This window comes from Dipodomys spectabilis, unplaced genomic scaffold, assembly GCF_019054845.1.
Source record: "Dipodomys spectabilis isolate Male_0828 unplaced genomic scaffold, ASM1905484v1 ptg000089l, whole genome shotgun sequence".
Taxonomy (NCBI): Eukaryota; Metazoa; Chordata; class Mammalia; order Rodentia; family Heteromyidae; genus Dipodomys; species Dipodomys spectabilis.
The window spans coordinates 22,595,104-22,617,040 of record NW_024870766.1 but is presented as its reverse complement, the minus strand read 5'-3'; the positions used below and the strand labels follow the sequence as shown (position 1 = coordinate 22,617,040).

The following is a 21,937-nucleotide window of genomic DNA, read 5'->3' as shown; positions in this document are numbered from 1 at the left end:
CTCCTGGGACCATTTATTGAAGAGGCTATTCTTTCTCAGCATATATTTTGGGCTCCTTTGTCAAACATCAGTTGGCTATAAGTGTATGAGTTTATTTCTGGGCCTTCTAGTCTGTTCCATTGGTCTTTGTGTCTGCTTTTGTTTTTGAAACACTCCTAAGTTTTTATTATTCCAAAACCAGAAAAACTTCAGTAAGGAAGCCTGTGCAGACAAAGAACTAAAGAACTACCCATCCAAATTCAAATCAAGGAGACTTTCTTATGGCAAGTTCAGAAATCATCATTGCTATGACTTTGAAGATCAACCTAGCCCAATTCACATTAAAGCCTCCTTTGTAGAAAACAATATATAAGACTAGCTCATAGGGAGTTACCAGCCCATCCAGTCCAGCTCATAACTATTGCTATTTATAACATTTTGTGTAGTTAGAACTTCAACATTTATCAATTAAATAGTCTAAATAGCCTATCCTAATGGAAAAGAAATGTTTTTATTCTACTTTAGAGATTTTCATCCTGAATATCTCTGCATCAGAAAATTAGTAATTGGAAATTCTCCAGCTTTGAATTTTATTTCACTATTAAAATAACATCAATACAAAATCCAGGAAGGGAAAACAGGCTAAACTACTAGCTGGAATTAAAAAAAAAAAAAAGGATGATTAATAGGGAGTCCATTTAGGTTCTCAAACTTAATTTCAAAAAAAGAAGCTATGAATGTTTTAAATTAATCTTTGATGGGATAGGAAATGTTTTTTTTTTCAAGTTTGTTATATTCTCTAGTGCACTGATACACAACTCTACTATAGTGAGAATTCTAAGATCAAATCATTCCAAGGCCTGTGAAATAACTGAATAAACAAAGCATTCTGGAACATATTAAACTTTAAACTTTAAAGTATCTACGTGTTCAATTTATAGCTTTAATTTAGTTGGAGTAACAATGCACTGATTTTTTTTGCGAATTAAAATTCTTGCTATATTTCACGAAAGAACACATGGCTGAAAAAGATTTTCTTCTTATTCTCTCTTTGGAATGATAATTTTAGACCACATTAAGGATTTATCTTCCTATTCTTAAAACATTGTAATTAATTAGCGGCAATTACAAGTCTTACTCTTCCTGGTGGTCCAGCAACTCCTGATCATCTTCCAGCTGAACTTCTTCCCATGATTTTCCAAGTTCCTTTGTAGGAAGAACAGAAGGATAAAAGAGATTGAAAAGAAGAGAACAAGGACATAAGACAGATAGACACAGAACATAAAACAGAAACAGAAAATCAAAAGTCAGAACCAAATGTACTAAGATAGTTTTGAAGCCATTTAATGGATATATTAGAACTTTTGTTTCCATTATAAGCATAGGTATATCTTAATATGCTGTCTGTATATAATACATATATAAATATGCTATATGTATGTGTAAATATATTTGATACAGCAATAGCCTGATTTACGCAATCAAATTTCTTCTCTTCATTTTAAATCAGTGTTTCTCAATCCTGGATACATATTAGAATTATTTGGGATCTTAATCTAGGTACACTGGTGCATACTGTAACCCTGCCTAAAATCTTAGCACTGAGGAATTCTGGGCTGCACAGCCAGATCCTGTTCCCCAAATTCGAAAAAAAACCCTAAACTACAACCAAATAAAAAACCAGGATCACTTAAGGATCTTGTAAAAAGACACGTATATCTTCTGATGGAGAACCTCAAAAAAAAAAAAACCACAAAAAACAAAAAACAAACAACCCCTTCCTAAATGCAACCTATTTATTTTCTTGGTCTTTATTTTTCTTGGTCTAGTATATTTCTTAGACAGCTGCCATAATGATTTTGCTAAAGGACAGACAGTTAGTTATATGTAGAAACGCTATCATGGATTCTTAACACATTTTGGACAAAATTCAGAGTTCTTTTCATAGCTGTAAGACCTCCTTGACTTTCCTGGCTCTCTCTTCATCCTTATTTCCCATTACTTCTTCTCCTCAATTTGCTCTAGCCAGTCTGCTCTTTTAGCTGTGCCCTGAACACAGCCTGCTCACTTTTTTTTTTTTTGGTCAGTCATGGGGCTTGAACTCTGGGTTTGAGTGCTGTGCCTCAGCTCTTCAGCTCAAGACGAGCATTCTACCCCTTGAGCCACAGTGCCACTTCTGGTTTTCTGGTGGTTTACTGGAGATAAGATACGGCCTTTTCCTGCCGGGGCTGGCTTTGAACCGCGATCCTCAGATCTCAGCCTTCTGAGTAGCTAGGATTTCAGGCGTGAGCCACTGGTGCCCGGAAACCTGCTCACTTTTACACAACTCCTTTCACACTGTCAGATGCTCTGTTGTACACAATGCCCCCCTACATATCTGTACTGGCTTACACTTGTCTCTGCTCAAATATGAACACCTCAGTCTTGCTTCAACTATCCTTTCTAAAATAACTCTCTTCTTCCAAGTTATATATATTTCTCTCTCATGTTCTACTGCTTGCCAAAGCACTGATCTCTACCAGAGATCATGTATATATTTTGTTATTTGCTGTATTACTTCTCTCCAACGTGAATGGTCAGGAAGATATGTTCTGTGCTCACAGATGCGTTTCTAGAGCATGGAAAACACTGGTAACTAAAATGTTTATTTAATCTGGAAAAAAACCTAAATATTTGAGGCCAATTTGGATCTTATTTTAAAAGAAATTTTGTGAAGTAATTAAGTGATGTCTATTAAGCACACAGTATTGAGCATGAATAGATACTCAAATATCTATTCAAATCCCTGGACATTTTAGAATTGACAGGGTAAGGAAGTTTGCCTTTTGGGACTTTCCATAGCAAGCTTGCTCTTAGTTTCAGCAAAACTTGGTACAGAAACAAGCATGAGTGATTTCTTCTGGTCCAACCATTGTTCTTATCTCCTGTGAGTTGTGCCTTTCTCCCTTTTTATCCCATATTTCTACTATGCCATACAAAAGCAGACAGTATACAAAAGAGAGACACTAGAATATTCATGTATTTTTTTCCAAGTAGATGATCTATAGATACGGTCAAGCACAGATGGACCTACTATTAGTACAGCTATCCTCATTATTCAATGTTTTTCTTTTGGAAAAACAAGAAAATTTTATGTAGTTGTGGACATTTAAAAAAAAAATGAAGATACTTCTTTAGCTAAAAACAAAAACCATCAGTCATCATTATGATTTAGAGGGAAAAAGAAAATCTATCATTTATCAACTTAATGAGAGGTTTTGAAACTGTCATTATTTATCTGCTAAACGATGCATAAACTCAGACATGCAGAGATCTACCATACTGTTATTAGAGACAGTTAATTTGGACTCTGTAATGTATTTTCTAGAGTCACTGTGAACCTCATCAAAGAACATCAAGAATATATTCAACGTTGTTAACAGGATCTTTGTTAAAATTTTTGGCATCAAATTGAATACTTCATGCTTTACTTGGTTTCTTGGGACTAGGATTTATGGTCAATCTTTTATTGCAACTAGATATTATTCAAGGAAGGGCCATCTGAGATATTACTATTCTGAATGATATAGACAAATGATGCTTAGCAATAAACCATTAGAGCCAAAAGGAACAAAAATATCTTTCACTTTCAGACTTCTAAGCCCAAATTGTGATTTTGCAACTTTAGTGTTCATTACATACAACAAATAGGAATTTCTCAAGATAATACAACATTAATGATTTCTCAAACTTGAGAGGATAGTGACAATCTATGTTAACTAGTATATTAGGAAATAAGCAATTTGCATATGACATTGGCCCAGACTCTCCTAAAGTGCTCTGCTGTATTACATTTTAAATATATGATTCATTATAGAAATGAGACCCAAAGAGGAAAACAAAATTCAAAAATCAAAGTACACAGCTCTCTAATTAAGAGACTGTGCTTGCTAATGAATCATGTCAGGAAAGCAAAGAACACAAGAAAAACAAAGTTTGGAAGCATGTCAGTAAAGATGTTCAGAACACCCCCTCAAACTACTGCATCAGATGGTTTATGAGCAATGAGAGGGTGGAGAAAAACATGGGGGAAAAATATCACCCTCACCCAGTCCCCATCCACCTGAACCATATACACTTACATGTGTTCACACACTTATCAAAAACCCACTAGAAACACTGAGAGAAAAACACTATAGCAAAACTATGAAAAATCGGTTGAGGTTGGGCACCAGTGGCTCACGCCTGTAATCCTAGCTACTCAGGAGGCTGAGATCTGAAGATCGAGGTACAAAGCCAGCCTGGGCAGGAAAGTCCGTGAGACTCTTATCTCCAATAAACCACTCAGAAAAACCAGAATTGGTGCTGTAGCTCAAGCGGTAGAGTGCTCGCCTTGAGCTGAAGAGGTGAGAGAGCGCCCAAGCCCAGATTTCAAGACCCACGAACGACCAAAAAAAAAAAAAAAAGGTTGAGACTACCTGTATTATATGTGGCTTTGTATAATTATAAGTAAAAAATATTAGATCAAATGATAAAACCACCGCAAAAAAATTTGGAAAATTCAGGGCTTGAACCATGGACACAACTCAGAATTATGTCACTGAAGCCTTGATGCTGGTAGACAGTTTGTTGGCCTGAGGTAAGAGTATCCAACTGAAACTAACTGGCACCCTGTCCCTTAAGCAGCCTACTATCCACAGAACTCTTCTGTTTGTGAGAAAACAAAGCACAAGAACTGAAGCATATAATTTGGACTAGGCAAATTTTTATTTAGGTAAAGGCCCTCATCAACACATGTTATTATTCATAAACTGGTATAAATGATTAAACATGGAAATTATCAGTTTTCTGAACTTAGATGAAAGTTTAACAAGCCTTATTGGCTTTCCATTCTCCTCCCATTCTTCCCCCCTTTTTTGGTGCCAGTACTGGGACTTGAACTCAGGTCCTTTTGCTCCCCCTTAGCCTTTTTGTTGGTTAACTGGAGAGTCTTTTGGATTTGTCTGCCCAAGCTGGTTTTGAACTGGGATCCTCAGATCTCAGTCTCCTGAATACCAGGATTATAAGCATGAGCCACCTGTGCCCAGCTAGCTTTCCCATCTTTGGTAACTACAGAGGTTACCCTGTCAGGATAGCCTGGCTGTGCCCATTATCGCTGGTCTGGAGAGTATACAGGGACTGAAAATGAAGTGAGGAACTCTATAGGTAGATGACTCTTATGCTGCATGTATATGTATATCTACATTCATGTATATATATTGACCTTAAATCCCTTTCAAAGTAGTTAGGCATATAGAGCTAGGAAGACAAAGTATGCAGACAAGAGTCTTAGAGCACAGATTAAAGTCAGCTGCACTTTGTTGTTAATTTACTTTCAAGTTTTATTATAAAAGAGAATGGGCAAAGGGGTTGCAACGAATAGATAATGAAATAATCTTGACAAAAAATTCAACTGAAGGTGTAAGATACAGATATTAGAATTATTTCAACTCTGACAATGAAGGAATTTCTCTTGCAGAGGATAAAGATCTTGCTCTAGCTCAGTGAGTCTGGGAAACTTATTAAACTTTCTTTCCTGTCTCCTGATCTATAGAATAGGTTTAATACTAGTACTTGTTTCATAGGATGTGATCCAATGATTTAATGTAAATGCCTAGGACAGTGTCTGGCCAAAAGTGAATGTTCTAATAGCTGCTGATTTCTTAAAAAATAGCGTATGTCAGTAATACCCTGAAGTTGTTATTTCATTTTCATTCTGTACTTACTAAAATCTTTATATTATATTGAACCATGACTTGCTAGTATAACCCCCCATGTTTGTCTAGGGATAGCTGTCGTTTGTAAATTATTTCAGTTTTGACAGCCACACTACTTGGGCGCTCAGGAAATGAATCTTGTACTTTGGTAAAGTGCCAGCAGAATATGAGTATGCAGGCCCTTTGAAGTATCCTCTTCAAGGCAAACACCTAAAGCTATACAAAGTTCTGTCACTCTGAAGCTCTTAAATATTAGTTTAAAAGAACCCCAGGAGGAATGTCTATTAAATTGCTCTCATAGTTTGCTGCAGTAGCTTCATATTTCTTAGAACTAAGGCTGAAGTCCACTCCCTATTGGATCAGACTGGGCCCTGAAGCAGCATTTGCTGCAGGAAGTAATGACTGAGTGATTTCAAGAGAAGATTGAAAGACTCAAAGGGTACCTTTGCCTTTAGCCGGTTGTAAAACATTTGTAGCAAACCATGGCAACCTCCCATAGTCAATCTTCAAACACATGCTAAATTTGCTTCTTCAGGGGGAATTTCAGTTTAACACTATGTGGATTAGTTAGAACAGACAAAAATTTCACCTTAGAGCAGAGATTTCCAACGTAAGTCAGAATGTGTTTATTTCTAGCCAATAGATATAATGACTGATTATATTCAATAAGTCTTCTGTAGCCAATGGTTTTGGATTTTATTTCATTAATATTGACAAGAGAAAGAAAACCATTTCTATTTGCTAAAGACAGTATCAGTTAGCAACAGAGTTCTCCATCTTCCATTTAACCCCTCTTTAGAGCTATTTAATCCTTTTAATGTAGGAGTAGTTTCCTTTCTTTGTCTTATACAGTTAAAAAAAAGCCAGCAGATTGAGTGCAGCTGTCAATTGTGCCAGTCCAACATTCAGTCCCATATTTTTAAATATCTCTAAGGTGACATCTGTCCCAAACAGAATATTATTTCTTACCCCAAAGGGACTATAGAAGCCAACAAATGTTATTGAGGCTTCTGGGTAAGGATAACTTTTAATGCACTGATAATCCTTAGCATAGTAACCTGGTCAGCCCATCTTACAAGCAAACAAATAAACATACCCCTGTATATTAAAATGTACTGGTTCCTCTGATACTTAAAAATAAGTTGGCCCAGAGAATAATTAAGATAAACATTTTTTTCTTGTGGTAAAGAAAGGATCTTTTAGTGGAGAGAAAGATTAAATAAATCACTTTTAAAGAATGACTTTGAGGGCTGGGAAGGTGGCTCAGTGGTAGAGTGCTCGCCTAGCATGCATGAATCCCCGGGTTTGATTCCTCAGTACCACATACACAGAAGAAGCTGGAATTGGAGTTGTGGCTCAAGTGGTAGAGTGCTAGCTTTGAGCAAAAGAAGCTCAGAGACAGCACTTAGGCCTTGAGTTCAAGCCCGAGGACTGGTTTAAAAAAAAAAAAGAAAGAAAGAAAAAAAAAATAAAGAATGACCTTGAATAGCATTAGGACTCAATGAACATTTGCTGAAGAAAAAACAGAAATGTCTGACCTCAGTTAACAGATAATAAATGGGGAATGGTGTACAGATAGTCAAAGACTGATTTTTTTCCCACTTGGGTCATAATCATTGTGAGTTCTAGAAACATGATATTTTCAGTCCATAATACCTGCCACATCAAATGAAATTAAGCTTTTAAAATCACTGCTAATTCTTACTTGAAAATACCTCTCAATTACATTTTGCGCTCTTGTACTAATTTCTTATTCAAACATTAGTTGGCTCATAGGAAGATTTTTATTCCAGTACTACAGTCAAATTTGAAATTATGCAAAAACCTTACCAAATAATTGATGACATAAAATCGGTCATAGTCTCTGTTCTTTGGATTGATCCTACGATGTTGTTTTTTTCTCATGTGATCTTTAAGTGTATTTTTGTCTCTGAAGGTCTTTTCACAGTATAAGCACTGCAAACTAAAGGACACACAAATTATATGTTAAAGAAATCTCTTGGATGGTTGATGCAAGAACTCTATATAAAACAACAACAGTAACAATAACCCCAGAAAACAAAAACAGAAAAAAAAACAAAAGGCCTCTGTATGAGTTTTCTTACTCATTTTAGTCCACACAGAATCTACTGATGGAATATACCATCATTGTGTCCAAATCTGTCCCTCATTTTATTCATTTAGCTTTGTATGACACATGATGTAGTATATTTGCCTAAATGGACAAATTGGCTACTTAGCTAAAACTATGTCGAACACTGCTATATAAAAAATTACCTTGATATTTTACTAACCAAATTACCTATTCTAAAATGAAAATATAGGAATATTCTTCAAATAATTACAATGGTAATTAGAAGTGACTATCCTTATTGTCTGTAGTAATTAATCCATGTTACCTATTCTAAAATGAAAATGTAGGAATATTCTTCAAACAATTACAGTGATCACTAGAACTGATTTCTAGAATTGTAACAATTAGTACATATCTAGCATATATAGTATATATATATATCCCATAAGTTGATTTTCAGGGTTTGGTTCTAGGGCTAATACCTATCATCTGTGGGATGTAAGAGTTAATTGCCTTCTCTGTTGTCATTTGCTGATTCTAAAATGAAGATAATTCCTACATTTTAGGAAACTTTTATAATGCTTTCACATATATTTATTGATTACTTAATGGGCTCTGAACTGTGTGGGCTATTTTATTTATATAGATGTTAGCTATTATTTTCAAATGCCTTCTGCTTGAATATTTCCAGTGATAGGGAATTCATTACTTAGTATATTAGAAATTGCCAAGTGTTGACCAATTTTCTAAGAAGCTTTCCCTTTACTAAGCTTGATAGTCATGAGTAACTTCTACACCTCTGATGTAAGATCCATAAAGTCTATTCTCTATTCCATGAAGATTGTTATTGTTTCAACGTTGAATTCTTTTTGAAGTCTCCACTAAACATCCTACTTCTTATGCTACAGAATAAGTGTATCTTTTATAGTAAATAATATATGAGCAATAACTTAATTATTGATATTCATTAATTATTAAGGCCAGCTCATCTGGTTTTATTGACTTTATTCTTTTTAAATTTAACTTTTTAGTTTATTTTTTTAAGGAACCTCATTTTGGCTGTTCTGAGATTTGAACTCAGGGCCCTGTGATTGCTTGGTGGTTGCTCTACCATTTGAGCCACACACTAGTCTTTCAGTGTATTTTTTTAATTTTTAAATTAAAATGTCATTTATGCCCAACATTATATGATGTAAAAAATCACAATTAGCATACAAAATGCAATCTGTGGCAGGAGAAATGAGTAACTTCCAGTTTTTAAATTAATTCTGACAATTACATACATTTAAAAAAATTCACAAGAGATTAAGATGAAAATAAATCTAACGATGTTTCATAAAATTGTACATACTTGTCAAGCTTCTTCTGTAATGTACACAGGAATTCTCTGCAGTTTACAATGTTGTCTGGCAAGCCGATGTTGAAAGCGTGTTCTCTTGCCATGTGATTCAAAAGAATAGACCTATGAAAAAATTTTGAAGAATATGCATTTTTTAATAAATCATCTAGCAATAAATCAGGCCAGGAACAGTATTGATATAATAATAACACAAAATAGAGGAATATGCAAATATAAGACACCAGCATGAATATTTGAACTTTAAAGGAGTGACATTTTATGAAGTTGGTTAAACAGGTCAAACAGGTCAAAATTTGTTGTATTGGCTAACACACTGCATTATTTTGGGGTATGACTGGGAAGATGTTTCCAAAGGAGACTGGCATTAAAGTCTGAGTGGAGTTAGGAGGGAAGTGGGTAGATGGGCATCATTTAATTAAGGTAGCAGTTGTGAGTGATGAGAAATGCAAAGGGAATCTAAAATGGAAGGTGAGATAACAGGATCTCTAAGAAAAAATATTGCGAGTAAGTCTTCCAACAAGTCAAGGTGGCCATTGGGATGATGAAATGTGACCAGATAGGGTTTTTGCATATTCCATCCATGTAAGGATTCATGAAAGGCTTCATTACAGCCTATGGGGGGGTCAACAAGTAGTTCCTAGAAAAAGCAGATCTTTAACTTATGCCTCTCAGGTCTGCATGCCCTAGAGGTCACATGTTTTTCAGTAAGCATTCCTCAACTCTAGGGAGTGACTTCCTGGTGGGCTGGTCCTGAGGAGGGACTAAATGATTCTGAAGACCCACCTCTCCAGTCACTTTAAAGCTATCTTGGACTCCAGGAAGCACTGATTCACTTAACCTATCCTGAGACAATGGATTATCAAAGGACTTGATCCCAACCTCTGAATGTACTTGTGACAAGGACTATTTTAACTCTGCATCCCTACTCACACCTTGCCCACAAATCTCCCTGATTAGCAGTGTTTTGATGACAACAGATGATAGCTAAAGGTGATCTGAAGTGCATCTTCAAAGTGTAATCTCTCTCTGCCATAGTTCTTTCCTACTAATTTGTCTTCTCACTTTTACTAAATTGTATCTTGTCTGAATTCTTCTCATGTAGGACACTAGGATCAAGATTGATTAGCTGTACTAAACTTTCTGTACTGTGCTTTGTTGTTTTTCTCTCTCCTGGGACTGATACACTGTCTTTCCTTTTTTTGTCAGTCGTGGGGCTTTTACTCTGGGCCTGGGCATTGTCCCCCAGCTCTTCAGTTCAAGGCGAGTGCTCTACCACTTGAACCACAGCGCCATTTCCAGTTTTCTGGTGGTTTCTTGGAGATAAGAGTTTCACGGGCTTTTCTGCCTGGGCTGGCTTTGAACTGTGATCCTCAGATCTTAGCCTCCTGAGTAGCTAGGATTACAGGCATGAACCATCAGCTCCCGGCTTTTCCTTAGTTCTTGATAACATAACTTTAGGCTCTCTGGCCTGGAACTCTAGGATTTATACTAGTGGCTTCAGGGTTCTTAGGCTTTTAGCCTGAACTGAGAGTTACTCTACAGCTTCCCTGATTCTAAGCCCTCTGGACTTGAACTGAGCCATACTTCTGGCATCCCAGGATTTATAGTTTTTAGATGCCTTTTCTTGGGCTTGCTCAGCCTCTATAATTGTATTAGCAAACTCCCTGAATAAATATCTCTTATATATAACCTCTGGAAATAAAAAGTAATTATCATCATTTATGTATCTATAGTCATCCCACTGTACGTTAGCATAGAAGAACTTACTCCTCTCTAGCTATACCTTAGAACTCACTGACCAACTTCTCTCCATCCCTTTCCTCTCATTCTCCCTCAGGCTCTACTGTTAACTTTGAATGACATTAACTGTTTTATAGATTCCACGAGTAAAATCACGTGATATTTGTCTTTCTGTGCCCGGCTTATAGCACTTGTATGTCCTCCAGTTCAATCTAAGTTGACACAAATGACAGGATTTTTACATGGCTGAACAGTATTCTATGGCTTACATGTACCACATGAAAATTTTAATTTTAATTCTCATAACATAAAACATATGTGTACAATATATTCTACTAGGACTCAATAGAACTTGACTTTACAAAAATGAAGGGGACAGTTTGGGGGAACTTCTCAGTAAACATATATTGCTAGATTATGTATAGTGATTATGTATTTGTTATTCTTGCCTATTTAGTTGCCTTGCCCTCCATTTTTTCAATATATTTTTCCTTGAAAAAGTGAAATAAAACAAATACTACTAAAAATGTTTGACTTGGTCTTTTTTCTATGATAAGGAGACATTTATTAATCTGTGATTAATACACTTATTATCTACTTAGCTATTTCTCATAACTTTTATTACAAGTATCTATTAAGATGGTTCACAGTATCTCCTAGATCTCCTAGGGGCATCATGGAATGCGGCAGAATTTCCCAAAGATTCCACTGTATATGTGTCATGAAAACCTAGGTTTGCTCTAAACTTTTCTGAGGCCTGGCAGAAAGCATTCCAGACATTGAAAATGAGGAGATCAGGTGCTATGCCAAAGCTGGTACATGTGATGATTCCCCTGCTCATGTACTTGAATGGTATTATCTTTCGTGCCTTCTAGAAGTAAGTGAATTCCACTATGAAGGCTCAAAATTGATCAAGGCCTGCCCACTCAGGTTGCTGTGACTGACACTGAAATCCTTGAAAGGCACTATGTAGAGGGAGAACCACTGCTAAGAAGGGATTTGGTGGGCTGTTTTCATATGGCCGCAGGTTCCCACCTGGTGGTCACTGATATCTTCTGCCTTTCCTTCACTTGTTCCAGGAGTAGCCTAGTCTTAGGACTTCCCAGAGTTCCAGGCTTGATATACAGATGTTGAAAAGGGAGCCAGATATAAGTAGAGTTGGCAGAGGGTTCAAGAAAAAGCTGTCCTGGGCTGGGAAGGTGGCTCAGTGGTAGAGCGCTTGCCTTGCATGCATGAGGCCCTGGGTTCGATTCCTCAGCACCACATAAGCAAAAAGAAAAAAGCCGGAAGTGGCACTGTGGCTCAAGTGGTAGAGTGCTAGCCTTGAGCTGAAGAGCTGAGGGACAGCGTCCAGGCCCAGAGTTCAGGCCCCATGACTGGACCAAAAAAAAAAAGCTGTCCTCTCCAGGTTAATTTTTATGTATCAACTTTGCTAGATCTCCAGATAGCTAGTTAAGTAGTATTTCTGGGTATGTCTGTAAGAATGTTTCTGGAAGTAACTAACACATAAACCAGCAGACTGAATAATACATAAGGGATTTGGAGAGTTGAGCTGGACCTCTTTCCTCTCCTGTCCTTGGTGCTTTGGATTTTGAGCCTTTGAACCCTGAAACTCTATGGCCAAGGTTCTCAGGTTTTCAGAATCAGACTGAATTCACTGCTGGCTTCCTTGGATCTCTAATTTGCATAGCATAGTCTTAGCCTCCTGTTTACTATAATATCTATCTACTTGTCTGTCTCTTTCTCTACATATGTGTGCACATAAATGTACATATGTGCTTCTATATACATATGTTCTGTGTATTATGTATATATGTATGGTGTATGTTTGTCTTCTATTGGTTCTATCTTTAGAGAACTTTATAAATTCCTCAGTGGTTTACTAGTTAATTAAAAGTTGGTTTGATTCTGCCTGTTTGCCTAAGGCAAGAAAGGAGGGAAAGGCTGGGACTCATGTATTCATTCTTCTGGACATAGCAATTGGCTGAAAAAGGTGGAAAAATCTTTGGGATCTGGAGTAAAAATGACATGTTACTTGATCTGCTTTATCTGCTATTCTGAAGTTCTTTATTATGAGCAAAGCAGGGTTCCCTAAAACTGCTTATGGAGTATACATATACAAACTTAGATTTATAGGTTGAACACTGAATGCGGTCTCTTGATGTAGTAAAGAGACATGGTTATAAGAAGCTGTTGCTGGCTTAGCACACCACACTCTATGTACATGATTGAAAGTTGGTACTTTCAATCAGCATGGTTGTCAGAGAGGGGACTCTCAGAAATTTGAGTTCAATGATTTAACCCATTATCTCTATGTAATAACGTTTCAATAAATAACTGAAATTTGGGGAGTCACTGAAACTTTGCATTCAGGACTCTCTCCAACCTTGCCTATCTTTTTTTTCTGGTTGTTCCTGATATGTTTTCTTTATAATAAAACTGTAATCAAAAGCACAATGCTGTCCTAAGTTCTAGGAGCCATTCTAATGAATAGTAAATTAAAGGAAATTATCAATAACCATCTCTGACTTTGTAGCCAGTCAATTAAAAGTTCAAGTAGCATAAGAACCCCTAAACTTATGGCTCGTGTCTAAAGCAGGAGCAGAGCAGTCACCTAGGAGCTATGTTTTAAACCTATAGAGTCAGATGTTACCTCTCAATGAATAATTGGGTTGCAGTACAGCAACTGGTCTTGGACTTACTGGATTATCAACAGAATGAACAACTGTCCAACTTTTTTTTTTAAAGGTTTTTATGATTTTTTTTTTGTACTGGTCCTGGGACTTGAATTCTGGGCCTTGAGCTCAAAATCTCAGGACCACACTCAACTACTTGAGCCACAACTCCATTTCTAGCATTATGGTGGTTAACTAGGGATAAGAGTCTCACAGAATTTCCTGCCTGGGTTAACAATGAACCATAATTCTTAGATCTCAGCCTCTTACATAGCTGGGATTACAGATGTGAGCCACAGGTGCCCAGCGGTCTTTATAATTAACATTCAGAACTAAAAAACCAAAAACTGCCAAAGGTTTAAAGCTAATAAGTTAGTATTACTAATTTGTCCTACTGCCTTTTCATTGGTTCGTATGTATGGTCTTATCAGCCAATTTTAAAAGGACCCACCCACTATTAAACATAAGTCTATTTTCAGCATTCTAGGAATTTATTGTTCTGCTGTACACACACACACACACACACACACACACACACACACACACACACACACAAAGCAAAGTTGGGTGCTGGTGGCTCATGCCTGAGAATTCTAGCAACTGTGGAGGCTGAGGATATGAGGCTGAAGCTGCATGATCCGAGGATCATGGTTTGAATCCAGCATGAGTAGGAGTCTGTGAGACTCTTCTATCACCACTAAACTACAAAAAGAAAGAAAGAAAGAAAGAAAGAAAGAGAGAGAGAGAGAAAGGAAGAAAGAAAGAAAGAAAGAAGGAAAGAAAGAAAGAAAGAAAGAAAAGAAAAGAAGAGCAGGAAGTGGAGCTGTGGCTCAAGTAGTAGAGCATTAGCCTGGAGCACAAAAGCTCATGGATAGCACCCAGGCCCAGAGTGATTTCGTTCAGGAATTCAGCATCCTGGGTTCAATCCTTGGTACCAGAAAAGAAACTCAGACTAATTTGTAGAATTTAATTTATATAACCAAGCTATGAATATTTTGATGAATTTTTCAGATAAAAAACAGTAAAATTTAAGGTTGCATAATGACAAACCTGTTTCCAAGGAATTCCTCAGTGCAAAACATACAAATGCCATGGAAATGAGTATCATTTCGTTCTTGTTGCTGTTGTTCCAGAATTTCTTTCTGTAAAGTGAAACAGATTTATGACACTATCCTTCAAAATTCACAGTTAGTGCTTGAAAAAAATGTCATAGTCTGAAAGGGAGTGTACAGGAGTTGCTAATATTTCAAAATTTCTATGTTCTCTTCTTTGTATCAAAACTCCAAATCTGTACTGTTAAATCCTGTAGACCATTGCGGTTATTTAAATTGTTATTATTATTCTTAAAACTGTTTAGTTTGTCATCAAGATCTGATCAATTTTGACTCAAACTCTTTCATACTGCCCTTCTCCGTATGCCCAATGCATTCACACTGAATCTAGTTTTTATTCAATTATGGGATTACTGTAAGTCTCCTCAAGAATCACCCACCTATTCCATAATTTCCATCTTGACTTTTTGCTGCTAGAAAAACTTTCACTAAGTATTGTCTTCAGCTATGATTACCTTGTCATGCTCAATTTAATTTTCTCTGATTATGTCCTGCTTTAATCAGAAGGATTCTGTATATTACCTTTCTATCAGGGCATTTAATTTCCCTTTGCTTTTTCACTCTTAGCAAATCTTTGCTTGTTCATTAAGACCCAATTTTATACTTGTTTCTGAATACAGCATAATAGTTAAGAGCCTACTGAAATACTGAGCAGGTCTGGATTTGAAATCTGGCTCTCACCCATAGTTGATATTTTACTTAATCTCGCAATCCCATTTTCTCCATTTAAAGATAACAATACTATATTTTCTAGGCATGTTGGCAAACACTTTTAATCAAACATTTGAGAGACTGAGGCAAGAAGATTGCCAGTTAGAGGCCAGCCGGGGCTACACAGGAAAATTGTCTCAACAAACAAACAAAACATACAAAAATGACATGTCAGTGTACACTGTTGATAACATTTGATCAGATAATTTAAATAATGAGTTCAATAGTTGTACATGTGTCGCCTGATGTTGCCTGTAACCCATTATCCCCTTACTGCTGTTTTGTCTTTTGAAGGGAAAAGAAAAGTAGCTGAAGTTAAAAAAAAGTCCCTTTGTGGTTCTTATATTTTTCTCTAGCTTCTCTTACAACATGGAGCTCAAATTAGGCCCTCCATAAAACACTGCTCATTTATAAATATCTGGTAATATTAATCTATTCAAGAAACACACGAAGACACTATTTTGGGGAAATCAATCTGGTGAACTTCTAGATTCTGCCATGATAGAATAATAGATCTCAAACTTACCCACCCTTCCACAATAAACTACTAAAAAACAAATTGCTTTATAGATTTTTATCTGGTTTCAGATACTAGTTAACAGCATAGGTCTGTAATTCTTTTTTCTTTTTTTTTGTGGGTCATGGGGCTTTGAATTCAGAACCTGGATGCTGTCCCTTAGCTTTTTTGCTCAAGGCAAACACTCTATCACTTTGAGCCACAGCACCGTGTCTGGTTTTCTGGTAATTAATTGGAGATCAGAGTCTCACGGACTTTGCTGCCCACGCTGGCTTTGAACCATGATCCTGAGATCTCAGCCTCCTGAATAGCTAGGATTACAGGCGTGAGCCACTGGCACCCAAGCAAGTATGCAATTTTTAAAAGAAAAAGGAAAAATCACCAATTTTCAGCTAGGATTTTCCCAACTGCATTGTAAGGAAGTTGAACTCAAAGAAGTGGTGACGTATTGGGCAGAGAGAGAGAAACAGAGATAGAGATGGAAAGAAGGGGGGAGGGAGTTGAGGATGCTGATGTGTTTTGAATCTAAAATACAAAGAGCCAGAAAGAAGAGAGCTAGAGACAGAACTAAAACAAACAAACAACAGCTATTGGGATTCTTTTAATCTTATGCCCCGTACAAGCTATACAGGTACAGGGAAGAGTGAAGATTTTCTGGGGGCCGTGAAGTTTTAATGGAGATGATAGGAGTTGTAGCACTCAAATAAATTGGAATTCAGAGAAGGAGAATGGAAACCCCTAGATTCAATTCAGACACATAGCAAATATAAAAGAACACTTTTTAGTTCATGAAGGTTAGGATTTTATGTTGTTGCCAAATGGATACAGACAAAAGCAAGAAATAAAAAGAATAAGGTTAATATATCAAGGCAATTAAAATTTTAAAAGTTTTTTTTACACTTAGGTGAAGCATATATAAAACAAATTCATAGTAAAAGAAATGAAGTACCTAAAAAGGAAATCTGAATTTTTACATTGTTTTACTACAAATACCTCACCCATATTGGACATATTAAAGCATTACATTGACAACTTTGTTAACAACAAACCCTTAAATTCAGCAGACACAGCTCTTGATAATGAAAATTAATATGACCTTATATAGCTGAGCATGGATCTTCTCTGCCTGTTCTTGTTTTCAGCTTACAAGACTTCTCACTCATTTAAAAAATCAACATTCTGGTTCATATATTTTCAATCTCATCATGGTAATATAACCCCAATTTATTCAAAGAAAACATCTTACTAGCTTAACACCTTCACTTTGATTCAGCAAAAATACAGAGTTTGATGAGTCAATACCAGAGTGATACAAGGTCAACTAAGAGTCTTCTTTGGTCAAAATGAAGTTCTCTTAGTGGAACCTGAAATGCATGGCCAACATGTGCAGGCATGGGAAGTTATATATAACTGGTTATTCTTAGGAAGGCCTAATTTACATTACAGTAAATTAGAGGCAGCATGAGATAGACATTGTAATAAAGGAAGAAATTGCCTGGTCAGCCAGCACAAAACCACATAACTCTCCCATTATTTGGTTTTGCAGTTGCTCTTGTGCAGTGATGACAAGTTCCTAGAGGTTCTCAGCCATTTTATCTGATTAGCTTTCACCACGAACATAGAAATAGTATACAAGTTATCCCTGATCCTATATGTGCTGTATAACCCTTGTAACTTGTATTAACTCCTTCAAGATCTTCTTTTTGTTCATTGCCTGCACTTTTTCTAAAGATGGGTATCTATGTTTTTCATGCTGGCTTTTACCTCAAGTGATCCTCCAGCAATAGCATCCTAAGCAGCCAGAACTATAGGTGAGCACCACCATGCCTGGAACTGTCCAAATTCTTTGCTGTTGTTGTTGTTATATCTGTATGGGGGCTTGACCTCAGGTCTTCATACTCGCCTTAGCTTATTTTACTCAATGCTGGTACTCTATCACTTAAGCAACACCTCCACTTATAGCTTTTTCCTGGTTAATTAGAGATAAATATCTCAAATTTGTGGTCTGGGCCGGCTTCAAACCGCAGTCCTCAGATCTCAGCTTCTTAAGTAGCTAGAAATACACTCAGTGCTCAGCTCCAAACTTAAAAAAAAATCCTTCTTAGACTTTAAACCAGTTGTTACTTCATACTTGCATTAGAATGTTCTCATTTTTATATCATAAATGAAAACAAGGGCCCTAAAATTGTGAAAAATGGTATTCATCCTAGCTGGGTTCTCCATTCCATTTTTTCAAACTTCAACTTATATTCCTTTCATACCTAGCTCTGGTGGTTGCAAGGTAAACACTCTGCCAATCCCTTCTTGGATACTTCTCCATTAACCTAGTCTATTGCTGCCAAACGCATCTAATCACTCTACTCCAGAAATAGTTCCTCAATAATGTTCAATATTGGCTTTTCAGAACGTGAGAGCTAAAAGAGACTTCATGGACCTATCTACTGTCTCCCCAAAGCAATGGTGGTTTGTTTAGAGCTATTTGGTGCGAAAGGTGGTGCTAATTTACTTTCTCATAAGGGACACATGGTAGCATACACAGATGCAGAACTTATAATAATGATCTTTCTCTTTAGATCCTAAACATGTAAGATCAGAAGCCAGGCAACAGAACTCCAAAGAGGTTGGGCAGCACTAAAATTGCCCACAAAATGCCCACATAGAAGATTCACTGCAATGAGTGAGCTATGAAGGAGTGTTTTGATTGAGGGTTTAGAACACATTAAAATAATAGGATTGACAATATATGCAAATAACACCTTGCTTCAATCTAGACTCAAAGTAGAAACAAAGAGTTCTACATAGAATTTTAGATCACAAAAAATTTAGTTTGGTACTTAAAGGGTTAAGTTTTATACATTATAGTTTCTAAGATACCTATGTCTTATCTTCAAAATTTAGATAATAACTTGTTTTCTATAATACAGAATCCTTCAAAAGAACTAGTCCTACCACATTGTACTGTAATGCAAACATATACTACCTAGGGTTTTAAAAGTTTTTCCTTTACATTGCTTCTCTACATAGTCCTGCGCTATAGGTAAAACAAGAATGCATACTATGTATATTAGTGTCAATAGCAATTCAAAGCAATTACTATTTCTAAACTATTGTTATTTCTTAACCTAATAAATGGCCTGCAGGAATTGTTTCATCTTTTGCCCATCTTTGTTTTCTACCCCTCTCACTCCAGGCTTAGTCCAAATGCTACAGCTCTGTGCTGAGCAGGAAGAAATACCAACAGGAGCCAGGAACTCTATTCTCCTGTTCCAGTGATTAACTAGTTTTAAATGTGGTCCTAGGCAACTCTTTTCTAGAACTCAGTGTTCAGGCAAACCTAACACTTTCAACTAATGGAAAATAGGCTCCTTTATGCTTTTTATATGCAATTTCTTATCGAACATTCAGAACAAATATATGACAGTTAAATTTATATCCCAGGTACAACAACATACATACTCTCAGCACACTCTCCTGAAAGCCAAAATGTCCTTCTCAAAGGAGAAGGATTTATAAAACACTTCATCCTCCTTTACTGAAATAAGGCTGGTACTTATTATATGATTTATATTTCATATATAATGTAAACTGCAAAGCTTCCTATAGCAGTAGGTATTTATTTAAATAAAGATAGCAGTCTACTGTGAAGATAATAAAAATAAGTTTGCTGTAATAAAGATAACAGTTTATTGTATATACAAACTATTCTAAGAAAGAAATTTATTATTATGATTTAAAAAGTCCTAAGTCATAAATGACAATTGTTAGCAATATGCAGAGATATACAAAGATTTAAAAAAATATTGCTATGGGGTAATAACTCAGGGGATAGGCTTTTTGCTTAAAAAATCATTTTAGGGACAAGCATGTTGGTTCACATCTGCAATCTCAGTTATGTGGAAGGGAAAAATAGGAAGATAGAAGTTTAAAGCTATCTTTAGTCAAACAGTGAGACTGTTCTCAAAAACAACTGAGTATCTTGGTACATGACTGTAATCCCAGCTACTCGGAAGTAGTGGTAAGAAAATGTAACTCTATTACAAAAATAATGAGAGCTGGGTGAGTGGCTTGTGTTAAGAGTACCTCCCTAACAAGTAAGAGGCCCTAAATTCAAACCCCAGTACCACTAACACCAAAATGCAAAGCAAAACAAAATGTTCCCCCCCCCCAAAAGAAATGAGAACAAAATGGGTCAGGATGGGTACATAAATGGAAAAAAAGATACACATCTCTCTCTCTCCCTCTCTCTCTCTCCCTCTCTCTCTCACCTAATGGTGGATCTCAAATTTGGTTTTCATCATCTTTTCTTAGAAAAGGGGAACAGACCAATAAAAGGGTAGGGGTTTGTGTACTAGAGAATTAGGCTGACCACAGTCTCCTGTTCCTAGGAGGTAGCTTAAAAACTTTCAGAAAATCCTGAGTGATTGGAGTGGCTCTTATTCACGTGGCAACTAAGTTATTGTTAAAGAGATAACTCAGGTCAGGGCATGGCCAAGCCAGAAAACTGACTCTGTGGTTAGTGGGATGGGAGTTTGAACCACACAGCAGCCTGACCTCTGGGTTGATTTAATCCATCAGGCCTACTCAATGATGCCTCAATAAAAACTCTGGAAAGTAAACTCTTATAAGGATTTCCTGTTGCCAATAGAAGGGTCACACACTGACATGCTGGGAGGGTAACACATCCCAAGAGACAATGAATCCCAAACCTCATCCTGTGTCTCTCTGGCTCATTCTGATTTGTATTCTATTGTTCTAATGGCACTGTAATCCTAAATACTGTTTGTTTTTGTTTTTGGTGAGTTCTGGGACTGCTCGAGCAAACTATGAAACTTGAGGTCTTAGTGTGAATGTCTGAATTTGCAGCCAACTGGTTTGAAACCTACCACAAAGCATCTGTGTCTGAAATAAGGGCAGTTTTGTGGAACACTGACCTAACTCCGGGTAATGAATGGCAGAAGTTGTTGTAGATTCATAGTAAGTATATATATATATATATATATATATGTATATATATATATATATATATATACATACATACATACGGATGTGATATGTATCATATTATGTATCATACATTTCAGACAATATGTATCATACATTATAAATCAGAAAGACATTTCAAATAGATTCAGCAACACAGGGTTGTTTTTCATACAGATTCTCAAAACAAATGAATCCTTAAGCCAAAGCCCATTTGAAAACCCAGTATAAACAGGACAGGGTTCTGGGGCAAGGCCTGTCATAATGTGCTACACATACTTGCTCTCTTGACTGAACACTGAGAGTTTAAGACTATTTCCAAAAATTATATGCACCCTGAAGGTTTCTTGTCTGAACAAGGGGTTTGAAGTTCTGGCTGGTTATGTTGGGGTTGAGAGAACAATACTTCCCAAATACTGTTTTATTGGGCATGCTGAACAATGTGACTTTAGAGGATATTGAAAGGTCTTCAAGGCAGACTCAGAATCAAAGTCCTCTTAACCTTGTCTTGATTGTTCCCTCCCATTCAGAGATAAACACTCAACAATATTTCAGTTCCACAGAGAAGCATCTATGATGCACTGCCTGTTCTAAAGCCCAACAATGTCCTAGGCCACTGCATGTTCTCCAAGCCCCTGAGTTCCCTCACTTCCAAATGGTTCACTCTTCCCCAAGAAGATGCCTACCTTCTTCTACCTCTCTTCCCCCTGCCCACCACAGAACAAAGGGTATATAAGCTTCTAAATCATTTGGCTAATGAATAATCATACTCATGTGATTCTCCTCATTGGGCTGTGATTGATCCCCCTTTATAGGTTAAGGAAATTTGTTATTTCTCTTACTTAGCCACTAGTTTATTCCAATGAACTTTCTGAGAGTAGAAGGGCAATTTCCCTCTTCCTTTACAGCTGTAATCTTGATTGGTCCTTCCTCCGGTTAGGTACCTGAAATGTTGCCCTTCAGAAGTTCATTTGGAGACATATGGGGAGACACTCATTATAAAAAGTACATACTTTTTTTTTTTTGTCAGCATAGGGGCTGAACTCTGGGTCTG

General features: G+C 36.6%; 1 protein-coding gene across 1 annotated transcript in view; it reads right to left on the bottom strand.

The window, feature by feature from the left end:
• The window catches only part of Znf277 (zinc finger protein 277), a 95,457-nt gene that overhangs the window by 7,795 nt on the left and 65,725 nt on the right, over positions 1–21,937 (bottom strand). Inside the window, exons 5-8 of the mRNA XM_042684767.1 lie at positions 14,614–14,705; positions 9,140–9,250; positions 7,545–7,677; positions 1,118–1,185 (exon numbers count right to left, since the gene is read on the bottom strand). Of these exons, the coding sequence (XP_042540701.1) occupies positions 1,118–1,185; positions 7,545–7,677; positions 9,140–9,250; positions 14,614–14,705 (404 nt within the window). The remainder of the gene's footprint in view (positions 1–1,117; positions 1,186–7,544; positions 7,678–9,139; positions 9,251–14,613; positions 14,706–21,937) is intronic.